Genomic DNA, 16,919 nt, shown 5'->3' on the forward strand with positions numbered 1-16,919 from the left:
GCTTGTGAAGTAAATGGAGGGGTCAAGAGACATAACGTGGAAAAGCGTATCAGGAGTGTGTGTGTGTTTGGGAGAGACTTGGTGATTTGGAGGGTGATGTATTTACATGCAGTGGAGGCACTTAGAGATTGAGACTAAGCATTGCAGGTTTTGTTACAAACCTCATCAGCTTCTTAAAAGCCATGAACGCCCTCAGGTGGCCTACATACCTCTCTGTGAACTCCAGCACCTTGTACATACCCGATATTATATATGTTATACTTGCTTATAATAAATTAGCATTGCAGTGTATTGTAATTGTTTGCCCCCCCTGACTATGGGCTCTTCGAGGTGGAGACTGTTGCCCCCAAGGTCACAGAGTAGGGACTCACTAAATGATAGTGAATACGTGTTTGTTAAATGTATGATAATAACTCTTAAGGGTTCCTTCTTCTGCCACCATCTTCCTTCCCTCTCCTTTTGGATCCCAGGGGACATCATGGGCACAGCCCTGAAGAACCTAGACAGTCTGGTGCAGATGCCAAAGGGCTGTGGGGAGCAGAACATGCTCTTGTTCGCTCCCATCATTTACGTCTTGCAGTACCTGCAGAAGACAGGGATGCTGACTGAGGAAATCAAGTCTCGAGCAGTGGATTTCCTGAGGCTAGGTGAGTTGGTTCACTCTTTCTTCTTGGACACCTTGTCTAGCGCCTATGATCGGTGATAAGACTCAGGGAAGTTCAGCCCCTGAAGTGCCCCTCATCCTTGAAAGCCATGGGGGTGTTTTTTGAAGTTATCACGGTCATCTAAAACCACATCTGGCTTCCCAGGGTACCAGAGGGAGCTGATGTACAAACACAGGAACGGATCCTACAGTGCCTTTGGGGAGGAGGATGAAAATGGAAACACATGGTAATGTTGCCCACTTCCCCATGAGTTCTGTACCCCAGAGCATAATTCCTGAACCCTCTGGAATTATTCCTGAACCCTCTGGAATTATTCCTCTACCTCTCCCCTTAACCCCATTCCTTCTTGCTTTCTATCCTCTACAACTTTAATACTGTTTATTTCAGCTTCATGTATGGTCAAGCCCCTTACTCTTCTCTCTGACCTTGTACCTCCCAGTTCTTGTCCCCATGAATGCCAATTAATGCCTCCCTTTTCCAAGCTTCCTATGGCATTATGTTTCCTCAACTCCCCTTCTGGAACCATTCAACAGAATAAACTGTGGAACTATTGCACCCTCCCCTGGAAATCCACCCTCATGCCACATTTCCCTCTTCACCCATACAGGCTGACAGCCTTTGTCACCAAATGCTTTGACCAGGCTCAGAGATTCATCTTCATTGATGACAGGAACGTCCAGGATGCTCTCAGGTGGATGGCGGGAAACCAACTCTCCAATGGCTGCTATGCCAATGTGGGAGAGCTCATTCACACAACTATGAAGGTGCGGACCTGCCCAGGGGCCCACAGCCCACTACTGTGTCTGGGAGGAACTTGTACCTCTGAGTAAGAAGAATCAAGAGAGCACTGGCCTGAGAGTCGGTTCTTCAGGTCTCAGGCCTGGCTCTGGGTGACCTTGGTCATTATTCTTAACCAGTCTGAGCATTCAGCTTCCACATCTGTAAAATGAGAATATGTACTAGAATATGGTTCTCAAAGTATGGTCCCCAGATCGGCAGCATTGGCACCACCTGAGAACTTGTTTGAAATGCAAATTCCAGGGACTTCCCTGGTGGTCCAAGTGTTTAAGCCTTTGCCTTCCAATGCAGCGGGTATGGGTTCTAACCCTGGTCCGGGACCTAAGATCCCACATGCCTTGCGGCTAAAAAAACAAAACATAAAACAGAAGCAATATTGTAACAAATTCAATAAAGACTTTAAAAATCTTTAAAAAAAAAAATCAAAAAAATCTTTAAAAAAAAGAAAAGAAAAGAAATACAAATTCCAGCTCTCACCCCAGACCTACTCTGAGGAACTCTGGGAGTAAGGGCAGCAATTGTGTTTTAACAAGCCCTCTGGGTGACCCTGATACTTGCTAAAGTTTGAGAACCACTGGACTAGAAGATCTCTGAGCCTTTTACTGTTTCCCTAAGTCTGAAGCAAAGCCATTTCTTCTGGTGGGGACTCCTAGACAGCCCAGTGTCTTTTGTAAGGGGTTTACTCTCTGGCAGGTGCTAAGTACTCTATCGGATATTCATATTTAATGTTTACAACAAATCAACATGCTAAGCACTGGCATATCATTATAAATTCCATTTTACAGATGAAGAAACTAGGTGCAGGGGTTAAGTAAACTGCCTGAGGTGAATGCTAGTGGGCGGCAGGACTGTAATTTGAACCACAGCACTTGGATTCCAGGGGCACTGTTCCTGCCCATTCACTGCACTGCCTGACCTTTCCCAACACAGCAAGGTGTCCGGGTGCGGGCAGCTTGTTCAATTCAGAGCAGACCGAGTGAGAAAAAGACTGTACCAACTTTCCTAGAGGAATCATTATTGCTATTCCAGGACCTGGATTAAAAATCTTGAGCACTGGGACTTCCCTGGAAGTCCAGTGGTTAGGACTCTGCACTTCCACTGCAGGGGCATGGGTTCAATCCCTGGTCTGGGAACTAAGATCCTGCATGTTGTGCGTTGCAGCCGAAAAAAAAAATTCAATTAAAAGAAAATCTTGAGCATTGAAAACGAAATCTCTATATGATTCATTAGTGTTCCTTATGCAGGATCTTCCCAGTGTCCCCCATATGGGGGAGTAGTACAAGCTAGGACGTGACTAGAACAAGATCCTAGAGGTTTTTCTTCCTCCTATCTTACCAGAGCCAGCCAGTCTCTCAAGAAACCCATCATTTATGTTGTCAAGCTTGGTGGTTCGGTCCTTATGGGGAGCTCCAGAGTTAAACCCACTGGGTTCAAATCCCAGTCCTTCAGCTTATTAGTTGTGTATTTTTTTTATTATAAATTTATTTATTTTATTTTATTTCGTTGGCTGCGTTGGGTCTTTGTTGCTGTGCGCAGGCTTTTCTCTAGTTGTGGCGAGCGGGGGCTACTCTTCGTTGTGGTGCACGGGCTTCTCACTGTGGTGGCTTCTCTTGTTGTGGAGCATGGGCTCTAGGCGCGCGGGCTTCAGTAGCTGTGGCTCGCGGGCTCTAGAGTGCAGGCTCAGTAGTTGTGGTACACGGGCTTAGTTGCTCTGCGACATGTGGGATCTTCCCGGACCAGGGCTCGAACCCTTGTCCCCTGCATTGGCAGGCAGATTCTTAACCACTGTGCCACCAGGGAAGCCCACAGTGTGTATTCTTGAACAAACTATTTAACCATTTTAAGTGTTGGTACTCTTATCTATAGAACAAAGATAGTAATTTAGATTACATATATTTTTTTAAAAATTGCTAATATCCTTCTGTGAAAGGCATTAATCAAGGAAGGGGTTACCTATTCTCCCCTGGAGAAGAAGCTGGGCTTTATGCCACTCGAGGGGACCGTCCATTTGGGGGAATCTCAGATTCAGTAAAAAATCTGAGAATAAGAGATTTTCTCCTTATCCCACCTCCTCACCCCCCTTTTTTTAAACCTGTTATCCTTCCTAACACTTTATCTTGGGTTTCCTAAATACCCACTCAGAGCTGAAGACCTCATGTTACTTCTTGCAGGTTACCGTATAAGGCTGTGCAGTTATTGAAGTCCAGCCAGTTCTCCCCTCCACTGTGTGTCCTGGAGGCTTGGGGCTGTGGTCAGCCTGTGGAAAGGAGCGCTTTAAAAAAAAAAAAATTATTTATTTATTTGCCTGTGCCAGGTCTTAGTTACAGCACTCAGGATCTTTGTTGCTGCGTGCGGCATCTTTAGTTGAGGCATGAGGGATCCAGTTCCCTGATCAGGGATGGAACGTGGGTCCCCTGCGTTGGGAGCTCGGAGTCTTAACCACTGGACAACCAGGGAAGCCCCAGGAGTGCTTTTTTAAAAAAAGAAAAAATAATTCATCTGTTCAGAGGGGACACCTTTTTGCAATGTGCGTGCAATTCTTCATGTGCTGGCTGCTGCCCTGACTTCCTATCTCCGTTTCCATCCAGGGTGGAGTTGATGACAAGGTCTCCTTGACTGCCTACATCACGGCTGCGTTGCTGGAGATGGGAAAGACCACAGATGTGAGTTCCTCTAGCTCCTCCCCTTGACACTCTCCTGATCATGCCTGTTTCTAGAGAAAGTCACCTATTTTTGTCCCTAGCCAGCCTTTTAAACTCAAAAGAGGATATGATTTCCTTATCATTGCCCGTTTTAAAAGGAATGCCTTATAAATTCAGTTCTTCATCTTCACTTTTTAGGACACGATGGTGAGTCAGGGTCTGCAGTGTCTCAAGGGTTCTGTCTTCACCACCCCCTACACACAGGCCCTACTAGCTTATACTTTCACTCTGGCTGGGGATATGAAGAGCATATTCTTCTTCTTGAAAAGCTAGATCAACAGGCTATCATCTCAGGTATGTTGGCCATGTTAGGAATTTTTTGCTTTCTTGTTTTTATTTTATTTTATTTATTTATTTTTGGCCATGCTCTGTGGCTTGCGGGATTGAACCTGGGCCCACCGCAGTGAAAACGCTGAGTGCTAACCACTGGACCGCCAGGGAAATCCCAGGAGTGTTTTGAAATTGTGAAAATATGTGAAAAATTTCCCTAGTCTCCGTAGTCCCACACATATTCAATTCTAGGATTCCTTTTAATAAAAGTTAAGTCATAAAATCATTGTTAACAGTTTTGCGGGAAAGCCCCTGAAAGTCCTCAAAGGCATGTTATATTTTTAACGTGAAGAGAAAATAGATGGTAGAAGTTAGTCAGAAAATGTATTGGCATTGGAGAACCACCCTTTTGCAGATATTTAACAATTCTTTGGTGTAAAATCATGGACTTTGGGCTTCCCTGGTGGCGCAGTGGTTGAGAGTCCGCCTGCCGATGCAGGGGACACGGGTTCGTGCCCCAGTCCGGAACATCCCACATGCCGCGGAGCGGCTGGGCCCGTGAGCCATGGCCGCTGAGCCTGCGCGTCTGGAGCCTGTGCTCCGCAATGGGAGAGGCCACAACAGTGAGAGGCCCGCGTACCGCAAAAAAAAAAAAATCATGGAGTTTGATGGGGTATGACTTGAACTTGGAGATTTCTCAAGGTCCTTTTCAAACTTTTGGATGTATTTAGAATAATATTTGATATTCTGGGAATTCCCTGGCGGTCCAGGGGTTAGGACTCGGCGCTTTCATTGCTGAGGGCAGAGGTTCAATCTCCAGCCGGAGAACTAAGATCCCGCAAGTGACGTGGTGTGGCCAAAAAAAAAAAAAAAAAAAAAAAAAGTATTCAATATTCTAACAGATCTAGTAAATACATTATTAATGAATTTTATTTACCTAGCTGTTTATTTAAAATTATACTTCCAGGCAGAAATTTAATCTCAGCTTTCATTTATACGGATGTCATTGCCGAGTTGTCCTCTCATATGGGCTCTGGGTAGTTTTTTGGCCTGTGTATAAGCAACTCTAGTCGTGGAATGGGGATCTCAGACAGTGGGTGGAGTTATATCTGCTCAGGTGTATATTAGTTTAATGTGATTAACTCTTCTCCATTACCTTGCATTGCAGGCTCACATGTTTTCTTTTGTTCTTCCACTTAGATGGCCTCCTGTGGGCCATGTATTTATTATCTCTAACCTTATATTTAGTTAGACTTCTAGCTTCCACTCTTCTCATTTCTACTTGCTGTGCTTTGTCTTCAAGTTACCTGCCATTGTGGCTGTCATAGAGTCGGGATTTGGTCTCATATTTTATTTGCTCGCCCTCATTATCATTTCTTCTATGGTTTCTCAGAGTTCTTACGCATGTTCTGCCATTTTTATTCTTCTTAAAATGTTAGACCTTGGATTAAGGAAAATAAATGCTGAAAATTAATAAAATTTTGGATTAAGGAAAATAAATGCTGAAAATTAATAAAATTAAATAAATTTATTAAAATTAATAAAATTTTGTAATTTTTTTGGCTTAATTTTGTAAGCCAAAAAAAAAAAAAAAGACCCCCAAACACATAAATTCTTAAAAGAAGTTTCTACTTACCTATCTCCATTAACATAAGAATTTATAAATTAACAAGGGAGGTTTTGATATTATTGCTGGATGCATTTATTGATGCTCCCAGCTTTACCCTGGGGAATTATGTGTGGGTGTACACACACACACACATCCTTGCATATACATTGTGGCCAATAAATCGGAAGATTTGAGACATATTTTTTTCTAACTCACGATTAATTTTTGGTTGGTACTTTCTCTGATTTAAGGTGTAGCATTTACAAAGTGAATATAGGAAAGTCATTTCCTTCTAAGAGTTTCCTAATTATGTGTTTTCCTGCATAGGAAAGTCCTTTCACTGGAGCCACAAACCTCCTCCATCATCAGATGCCGGCCCTTGGTCTGAGCCTGAGGCTGTAGATGTGGAACTTACGGCATATGTATTGTTGGCCTGGCTTAGCAAAGCCAACGTGACTCAAGAGGAGATAAACAAGGCCGCTGGCATAGTGGCTTGGTTGATCAAGCAGCAAAATGCGTATGGAGGGTTCTCTTCCACTCAGGTAAGTAGCCTGCTCTCCTGCCACTTACCAGGTAGGATTAGATCCCATGTGGAGAGAGAGGAAAAACTATCGCCCTTGCCCTCTAGGTCCAGAGACTAATCATTCTATAGAAAGGGAGAAAATCATGTGAAAAATATATAGAAGGGTTCATAAAATTAGGTCATTTGAGCACATAAATAGTACTATATGCATTTAAGTCTCTTTCTTTGTAGAATATGAAACATCATGAGATCTATGTTCTACATGAAAAGAGGACATGTATTACATAGTCACAAATTAGAAAGCCAATTATGGGGTCTGTAAGCATAAAAGCAAGATTTTACGGGTATACCTCCTATTTCAAGTATTGGAAATCTGGTAAGATATAGTCTTTAAAAAGTTTACAATCTAGAAAGAAAGCTAGGAGAAGTTGTATATATTACATAGCAGGATCTGGTTACAGAACAAAGATACAAAAGGTACAAAATATTGAATTTCAAGAGGGAGAGAGACCTCATATCAGCTTGAGGGATAAGAAAAGTCTTCACAGGGGAATGGCATTTGAGGGAGATCTAAAGGGACATGTAAAAATTTTAGGCAACTATTGAAAGGAAGGGGGAAGAGTCTGAGTAGAGACACCCATTTGCAAAACCGTAGAATGGCTGTTGGGAAAACTGGTTTAGCTGAAGCATAAAGGGACTTAGTTGAAAAGGTAGGGTAGCTGCATATTATGAAGGACCTTGCATGTCAGACTCAGTTTCTGCCTAATTCTGAGGAGCCATTAATTTTTTTAAACTTTGTTTCAGAAAGATTAATTTGTCCCTTGGATATGGGATGATTTAGAGGAGAGAGACACTGGATTTGAAGAGATCAGGAGACTATTTCATTTGTCGAGGTTAGGGGTAAAGAGAAATCGAATTGGTGGGGTGGCAGTAGGGAAAAAAGGAGGTGGAATTGTATGATAAATTCAAATAATGTCATAAAAGTCATCTTTGATGATCACAAAGAGAATAGCCATTAATTCATTTGTTTTGTAAATAGTATTAAATCCCTACTCTTTCCACGTCACTGATGATACAGAGGTAAACAAGAAAACACATTTTTTGTTCTCATAGCGATCATAGTATCACTTGTTGAAATTAGGGCCAGTTTCACTGAGGATGTAACATGTAAAGTAGACCTGGAAGAATGAACAGATTTTAATAGATGGAGTGTCTGGTGTAGATGTTAATAGATGATGTTAAGACCTTGCATATGGTAATGACTTAATTGGAATTTTAAAAAGTTATATGGTACTATGTTTCCTTATTTCAGGGAAATTCTTGGCCAAAGATCAGGAAGGATTTCCTTCTTCTTGCTGAGCCCTAAATAATTATATAATTTTAGAAAGCAGAGGATGGAATGTTTAGAATTCTCAGTGACAGATACATGCCAGAGTTGCTTTTCAATAAAATCCTTGGCTATTACAAGAAGTCACATATCACCCACTTTGGTTTTTAGGTGATGGTGAGGTCCCATTCCTTGAATTGTCTCCACATGTCCAAGGAATAAAGCCCTCCTGGGCTCCAGGTCACAGAGCATAGACAAAAAGTTGTTTGTAGAGGGCCAAGCTGCACAGATATAACTTGTTCACAGCTTCCCCTGGGGTGATACCTGTCTTCCTATCTTTATATGACAGTGTGATGTCTAAATATGACTGTTCCTTTTTGTTTGGGATAGGGAGAAGTGGGGTTCCTTTATTCTGCAGTAGATATTTGACAAAGTTTCGAGCATACAGAAATTCTCATAACACAGAGTGAGATATGACAGTTTTGCAGAATGTCTCATTCTTTTTTTCTTTCCTCCAGTTGTAATTTATATAAATCATGTTTTCAGAAAGGAAAGGCTCACACTTTTTACGTGATGCCATGCTCTCTTAGAAACAGTTTATCTGTCTTATTCCCAGATGAAGAAAAGATTGTCACATGTCATAATGGCTAAGAAGCTTTGTCCTTCAAGGAGGGGTTTTCCAAGGATCCCTTGATACCCTGTGCCACAGAAGATCATTATGCAATTAAATAACTTTGAAGAGCATGCAATTTTTAGGGTTATCAAGTTACTGCTGTTTCTTCCCCAAATAAGGAAATTGCAAAATATATATTGAACAGTGATCCACTCACTTCTTTTTTTTTTTTAGTTTTTTTTTTACCAATTAAAAAACAATTGGAGTATAGTTGCTTTACAATGTTGCATTAGTTTCTGCTGTACAGCAAAGTGAATCAGTTATACATATAGATATGTATACTCTTTTTTGGATTTCCTTCGATCCACTTCTAACAATAGCCAGTTCTGAGGCTAGGTTTCATTGCTGAATATAAATATATGAAATTAGCCTAACGACCCATGAATGTTCAAGAATGACTTGATGGTGATTTTCTATGCAGGTAAGATATTATGATTTCTATGTCAGCTTCCCCAGCATTGGTGAATGTGGTTCTTAGATACTTAGAGGAGGTATCATCCAAGCTAGCGAACAACAATCAGGTGTGTAGGTTACAGGGTTGTTGGAGGTTAGTTCCAATGGCCCACAAAACAGTAAGCATGTGCCTGATGCCTGATTGTTTTCCTTAGGATACTGTAGTTGCTCTCCAAGCTCTTGCCAAGTATGCCACTATTGTCTATGCGCCGTCTGAGGAAGTCAACCTGGCTGTAAAATCCGCTCAGAATTTCCAGCACACTTTCAACGTTCAAGCTGCCAACCGGTTGGTGTTTCAGCAGGAGACTCTGCCCGATATGCCTGGGGTGTACACCTTGGAGGCCTCAGGCCGGGGCTGTGTCTTTGTGCAGGTAAGCAGGGCTCCAGGAGGACTAGTGTGCGTTGGGAAGGAGAGTCTGAGGGCATCTCTGCCTCTAGTAGAACCTTCTCTCATCTACCTTACTTGCAAGGAAAGTCATTCGAACCGTACCCTCTTTTTATTTTTTATTTCTTTTTTATTGGAGTAAAGTTGCTTTACAATGTTGTGTTACTTTCTGCTGTACAGCAAAGTGAATCAGCCACATGTATACATCTATCCCCTCTTCTTTGGATTTCCATCCCATTTAGGTCATCACAGTGCACTGAGTAGTGTTTTCTGTGCTGTATAGTCGGTTCTCATTAGTTATCTATCAAACAGAACAAGCTTTAAAATCCTTCCCAACTCTGATCTGGTTATCTGTTTCCTCCAACTAGACGGTGCTGAGATATAATATTCTCCCTACTAAAAATGTGGAGGCCTTTAGTCTTAGTGTGGACATAGGGAAAGCTCGGTGTGAGCAACATACTTTACCTCGATCCTTGGCTCTGGACATCCATACCAGGTGAGGACAGCGGAGGTGCGGTGGGGGGCACCTAGACCATGGAAGCTGAGCTGGAGAGAGAGAGAGAGAGAGAGAGAGTGTGTGTGTATGTGTGTGTGTGTGTGGGGGGGGCAGATGTACAGTGTGCCGAGAGGGAAGATAATGGACTCACACAGGTTTGCTTCTTTCTGCCCTCAGTTATGTGGGGAATCGCAGCTCTTCCAATATGGTTATTGTGGAAGTAAAGATGCTTTCCGGGTTCAGTCCAATGGAAGGCACCCATCAGTTAGTAAGTTGCTTCTGTTTTCTATCTCTGAGGGGGGGCTTATTATTATAGCTTTTAATTATCATTAAAAAGCTGGTGAAATGGGCATCATGGTTTATACATAGAACTCATGATTTTATTATCTAAATGGGCTACAAAGGTGCACCGGATATATGATATGGAACCTGTTACAGTCTTGGTTCCTTTTTCTTACCTTTTCCACAGTATATGTTGTTTCTGCAACCATGGCAGAGCTTTGGAAGATTACTCTAGGGGATAGGGAAGGCTCTGGCTCTCAGTCTCCTTTTTTTTTTCTCCTTTCTTATTCAGCTTCTCCAGCAACCACTGGTGAAGAAGGTTGAATCTGGAGCTGACACACTCAACATCTACTTGGAACAGGTAGGGATTAGGAACTGAACCAAAGAACTTGATCGCTTATGTGTCTTTTCAACTTCCCTTCTAATGTACATGTACTAGTGTCACATACACGAAGACGAGGAACCTGGGAGAGGGAGTTCACAACCACAAGATGTACCATAAAATACCCCCTTGCATCTCCAGGACAGTACTATCTAACAGGTACAAAGTGGGAGCCATCTGTGTTATTTAAAAATTTCTAGCAGCCACATTAAAAGAATTAAAGAGAAACAGATAACATTAATTTAATTATATATTTTATTCAATTTTATATACCCAAAATGTTTTTTTATTTCACCATGTAATTAATATACAAAAGTGTGAATGAGGTATCTACCTTTCTTCTTTTTTCTTACTACATCTTTGAAATCCGGTACGTGTTTTACACCGACAGCACATCTCACTTCTGACTGGCCACCTTTCAAGGGCTTAATACCCACATGCAACATGAAAGCTCTGGAGAATAACAGAGTGGTTAATAGCTGAGGCTCTGATGCCAGAGTGCTTGGGTTAAAATCCTGCTTCTAACATTGGCTGCAATTGTTGAATGATTGTTTCCTCATCTGTAGAATGAGGGTGGGTAGTGGTAAAAATAGTTACCTATCTCACAGAGTGGTTGAAAGAATTAAGTGATTTAAGACATGAAAAAATATTTGGAATTGTACCTGGTATGGAGTAAACCCTCAATAAACATTAGCAATTATTATTATTATTTTATAATGTAATGTTAATGTTAATTAATTTTCATTAGACATTGTATGTAACTTTTCATTTCAACCAAATAAGGAGTTCTCAAGGACTAGTAGTATTCTAAAAACTGTTACGATGCTTATTTCATCATACTCTATTTAGCAAGGAAGAAAGGTAGCATTATTATATAACTGACAGACAAGACTATCTCCAATTAAAATTTACTGTTGTTAGTAATGTTTTCTGCTCCCACACCAACTAATTCATCTAACTGTGGTTTTCTTATCTGCCAGGGGGTGGTTCTTTAGGGTAAGTCCTGTATAGTTTCTTTTGAGACAACTCTGGTTAGTGTATCAGGAAAACCCCTGAAATCATGATATTGTAGTTGTTTAAACATTTTGCAAAGTTTATGATGCTTTCATACACACCTTCTTTGAGTCTCACACGGCACCCCTCCTTCTATGTAAGGAGGCTGAGGCTGAATTGATAGAGTGAGTATGCTTGTCAAGTCATCCTGTTTGTCAGTGTCCAAGCTGGGAGTAGCATCTGGGGATTCTAATTTCCATGGCATCATTCCTGAGGCTGCAATGGCAGGCCGGTCAGTGTATCCAGCCAGCTTTGTCAGCTTCTAATCTGAGACATCAAGTCTAATGGTCTAAAAGCCAATCGTCATGATTATATCTGTGATTATTTCCTTTTTCTATGTATCTTCTCCCCTTTTCTCTTGATCAGCATCACCAGAGGACAATCTGATTCACATTTAACAAGTTATTCTTGGTTTTATTCCTCTTCTCTATTGTTTTTTGTTATTTGCTTGCTTGGTTTGGGGGGTCTGTTTCCTTAATTTCTTCATTATTTCTTTTCTTTATTTTGGGCTGAAGGGAAGGGGAAAGGACATTTTTTGCTATTCTTTGTCTAACTTCTTAAGTTGAATGCCGATTTGTTTATTTTTAGTCTTTCTTATTTTCTGATGAATATGAACTATAAATTTCCCTCTAAGTATACTCTGTCTTTGTCCCACAATTTTTGACAAGCATTGTTTTTATTACCATTTAGTTCTATATCTTAATTTTGGGGGAAATCCATGGGATATTTAAAGCCATCTTTTTGTTACTAATTTCTAATTGTATTGCATTATGGTCTGAGATCATGATAGTGAGCCTCTGAAATGCATAGAAGTTTCTTTTGTGACCTAATATATGGTCCTTTTTGGAAATGTTCATTGTGTGCTCCAGAAGAATGTCCACTCCCTTTCTCTTGATCTAGATCTAGATCTGAAAGTCCAAGACGATTACTTCTGTTGTTCATGTCTTTGTTATCTCTGCTTATTTTCCTGCTCAATCTATCAGTTTTGGAAAAGGGCTTGTTAAAATTTCTAATTACAATTATTGATTTGTCCTTTACCCATTTATCTATGCAATTCTGTCAGTTGTTTCTTGATATATTTTTCAACTATATAATTAGGTATGTATATGTTATGAACATATCTTTTTCAGTTTTCCTTTTATTAGTATACACTGTGCTTCTTTTACACTAATTATATATGTGTGTGTGTGTGTGTGTGTATGTGTGTGTGTGTGTATATATATATATATATATATATATATATATATATATATATTTAGATTTCTACGTACACAGGCACTTTTTTTTTTTTTTTGCCTTAGATTCTATCTGGTCAGATATTAAGGCTGCTATCCCAGCTTTCTTTTGGTTTATATTAGTCATTTACTTTAAATCTTTATGGTAACTAAATGACCAACGAGAACAGTGGTTCCAAAGATTTTATTCCAGGACCCCTCTCTACTCTTAAATGACCTCAAAGAGCTTGTGGTGATGTGGGTTACATCTATTGACATTTAACTTATTAGAAATTAAAACTGAGAAAAATATTAAAATATTTATTGTCACTTAAAAACAACAAAAATAAACTCACTGCATTTTAATATAACATTTTGTGAAAAATGTATTTCCCAAAACAAACAAAATGAGAATAGCAGATTGTTTTATGTTTTTGCTTTAATATTTAGCTTAATCAAAGAGAGTAAAATTTTCCCACCTGCTTCTGCATTCAATCTGTTGCAATATCACACATCAGGTAGCCACCTTACACTAGTACAGTGAAAGAGAATGAGAATGAAAAAGGCAAATAATGTCTTAGTATTATTCCAAAAAGAATTCTGATCTCACAGGCTGCCAGATACAGTCTTAAGGATCCCTGAGAGTTCCTGGACCATGCTTTTAGAAGCACTATACCTAAAGAAATCTCTTTGGAAATATCTTCCAATTAGGTGTTTCTAACTTCCTATCTAAATTTACAACATAGGGACTTCCCTGGTGGTCCAGTGGTTAGGACTCCACTGCTCCACTGCAGGGGTCACAGGTTTGATCCCTGGTTGGGAAACTAAGATCCTGCAAGCCACACTATGCAGCAAAAATAAAATAAAAGTAAATAAATACATAAATTTACAGCATAAATCTTATTTTCTTTTTATATTAGATTAATCTATGCAGTTGTTTTGAACTCTCCATTTATTCATTTATTCAACAAATATTTATTGAGCCACCAATATATGCCAGATACTCTTCGACGTGATAGAGATGCAGCAGTAAAAACAGTAGACATGACCCGTGCCCTCATGGATTTGATATTCTAATGGAGAGACAAGCAATATGCAAATTTTAAAAGTACATATATATGTGCACACACACACACATATTCAGGAATAATTTTAGTAGTAATCAGTACTACGCAGGAGTGTGGTGGGGGTAGGCCAGGATGTGATTGTTTTAAAGTAACAATCAGGGGACTTCCCTGGCGGCCCAGTGGTTAAGACTCTGCCTTCCAATGCAGGGGGTGCGGGTTCCATCCCTGGTCGGGGGAGCTAAGATCCAACATGCCGTGGCCAAAAAACCAAAACAGAAATAAACCCAGAAGCAATATTGTAACAAATTCAATAAAGACTTTAAAACTGGTCCACGTCAAAAAAATCTTAAAAACGTAAATAGATAAAGTAAGGTGGTCAGGAAAGGCCTCTCTGAGGAGACGTCGTTTGATCAGAGACCTGAATGAAGAGAGAAAGGCGATCGGGAGCATACAGGTGTTGGAGTGAAGTGGAAGCCTCCGTTCCTTTGGCCACTTCATTTAATTCAGTGGAGGAGCCACGGGTTAGAGTAGACCAAGAACAGACCCATTTTGCAGAAGGACCAGGAAGCGGTAAGATGCTAAGAAGAAAAAGCCAGGAAGCCAGCAGGAGGCAATATTAGGAGTGGCATAGAGCAGAGGTAGAAGGGCTTCAGAAAATCTGTGTGATGACAGCAAGAGCCTTTTAACCTCCACCTGACAGAGATGTTATTTTCACTTTTGTTTTAATGTGATGTTTGTCTGTCTTCCCCACAGCTTAGTAAGAAGTCTCAGACCTATACCTTCTCCATCAGCCAAAGCCTGTTGGTCACCAACCTCAAACCAGCAACTATCAAAGTCTATGACTACTACCTACCAGGTGATGGCCAAGATTTATCTGCATCTTGCAACATACTTCTACTTCATTCTTCATGATATCTTCCTTAATTTTATAGATACTCCTTTCCAAGCCAAGTGCACATAATTACATTATCTGATCTCCTAAAACATTTTAATTCAATTATATGCCACTTAAAAAAGTCTTCTGCACTAGACATATTTTATACAACGTGGTCCATAGACTGAAAGAACAATGTTCTCTAAAGACTAACTATTCTTAATATTTTTGCTGCAATGACTAATTTACTACAAGTGTGCAAATATTAGTCATTGGAAACTTGCTGTAATTCCGAATGTGCTCATAACCTGTAGAAATCTTTTGAAGAAGGTTAAAGCAGTAACTTTTATGTAGTATTTTCTCTCTGAATGTATTAGGCCTGCAATATAATAATATATGTCATTTAATTTTACAGATGAACAGGCAACAATTCAATATTCTGATCCCTGTGAATGAGGTAAGTCCAGAAGAAAGAAGGCTGGGCTTTTGGGGTAGGGTGGCAGTATTCAGAAGTTAAGGAGACGTTCTTCTGAGTTAAGGGTATTATCTTTTGGAAGCGTATTTTTGATAAAGTGGACTTTCTTTTTTGTCCTGAACTCTTTTATTAAAAAAAAACTGAGGTATAGTTGTTGTACAATATGTCCTAAAGTCTTGAAGAGAGAATAATCATCTCCATAGTTCACATCAGAAAAAGTTAATAGTGGCATTTGTGTGAGGGGTTCTATGTGATTTTTAAAAACAGTATTTTCTTTTTTTAGCTGGAAATTTTCCTAATTATATATCTTTTTATATAAAAATACTAAGACAAAAGTAAAGATTACCTGATTCTACTTCCCTTAGATAACACTCTAATAATCCCATTGTGTGTTTTGTGAGATTTTTTTTTTTTCTAGTCAGGAAAAAACTCCTCTATAATTGTGAAGACTTTCTGTATATCATGATGTCTTCTGTCTTTGTTTTTTCCTTCCAGGGTAGAAGATGGAAAGAGACTAAACGAATTCTCCACGACATTACTGGACAGCATTCTTCCGTCTCTTAAAGCAGAACCTGTTCAATCAAACAATTTGGTTTCTCTTGTTAAAAAACAAAATGCAGGACTTCCCCGGCAGTCCAGTGGGTAAGACTCCGTGCTTCCACTGCAGGGTGTGTGTGTTCAATCCCTGGTCAGGAAACTAAGATCCCACATGCTACGTGGTATGGCCAAAAAATTAAAAAAAAAAAAAAGCAACCAAATAAAATTGAAGATTGAATGGGCTCTATTAGGTGATTTATGAATTGAGCAGCATTTCATCTAGCAACCAGAAGGGTGCTCCAAGGGGTTGTACAAAATTGAAGGTTTTTATATAAAGAAGGGTAGGGTAAAGGAGCTATTAGCAAAAGAAAAGAAAGAATTTTTTTTAGGCCACGACATCTTTTTTGGGGGAATGAGCGGGAGGGAATGGCAAGGATTTTATGGCATAGATTGCCTCTTCTTCCTCTGGGGGATGGAGAAGGCCCACGTGGCAGATGACCTTGTTGGTGCTGACTGGAAAACTCCAGACTAGTTGATTAAGATTACATTCCTGGGGAAGGTGGAAATGGCAGTCAGGTCAGGTATTAAATCTAGGTTTGGTATCAGGGGCTTTAGCACAAGTGACACCATTTTGGGCCTGTGGTTTTTCTCTTTAACACTCTGATTGACTAGTGAGTGGGTAACAGATGGGTAGGCCTGAACCTCAGCTACTTTCTACGACTTCACAGATGCACAGGTGCCAGAATACAGGGCTGAGGAGGATGGGCTAGGAATCATCACACAAAGGAGGAATTATATGGGAAAGCTCCTTGGGGTAGGGGTCATTGATATAACCATTCTGTTGGGCCATTTAGGAGACTCTCCAGAGAGGAGATGGTGGTAGAGGGTGCTCCAGGGAAGATAAAAATGTCTTCCTGGAGGTTAAATCTAAGGGAAGATGTAATTTAGGTCTTTGGGAATAGACTAAAAAGATTTTTTTCTTTTCTTTGAAAAGAAAATCTGTGTGCTCGACTCTGTGCATATTTCTGTGGTTACCAAAGGTTCTGTTTAAAGATATGGTTATTCTTTAACAAAAACTCACAATTTGGCTTCTTCCTTAAACCTTTTGACCCAGACTTCGCAAAGAATCTGAGT

General features: G+C 40.1%; 1 protein-coding gene across 1 annotated transcript in view; it reads left to right on the forward strand.

Moving 5' to 3' along the window:
* Window positions 1–16,023, forward strand: part of A2ML1 (alpha-2-macroglobulin like 1) — a 42,567-nt gene extending 26,544 nt beyond the window's left edge. Inside the window, 14 exon segments of the mRNA XM_067695649.1 lie at window positions 471–647; window positions 810–891; window positions 1,273–1,429; window positions 4,052–4,126; window positions 4,304–4,409; window positions 4,412–4,459; window positions 6,372–6,586; window positions 9,176–9,391; window positions 9,774–9,901; window positions 10,079–10,169; window positions 10,476–10,544; window positions 14,653–14,755; window positions 15,189–15,230; window positions 15,744–16,023. Of these exon segments, the coding sequence (XP_067551750.1) occupies window positions 471–647; window positions 810–891; window positions 1,273–1,429; window positions 4,052–4,126; window positions 4,304–4,409; window positions 4,412–4,459; window positions 6,372–6,586; window positions 9,176–9,391; window positions 9,774–9,901; window positions 10,079–10,169; window positions 10,476–10,544; window positions 14,653–14,755; window positions 15,189–15,229 (1,508 nt within the window). The 3' untranslated portion in view covers window position 15,230; window positions 15,744–16,023.
* The last annotated feature ends 896 nt before the right edge of the window (window positions 16,024–16,919 follow it).

The sequence above is a fragment of the Pseudorca crassidens genome, chromosome 11 (assembly GCF_039906515.1).
Source record: "Pseudorca crassidens isolate mPseCra1 chromosome 11, mPseCra1.hap1, whole genome shotgun sequence".
Lineage (NCBI taxonomy): Eukaryota > Metazoa > Chordata > Mammalia > Artiodactyla > Delphinidae > Pseudorca > Pseudorca crassidens.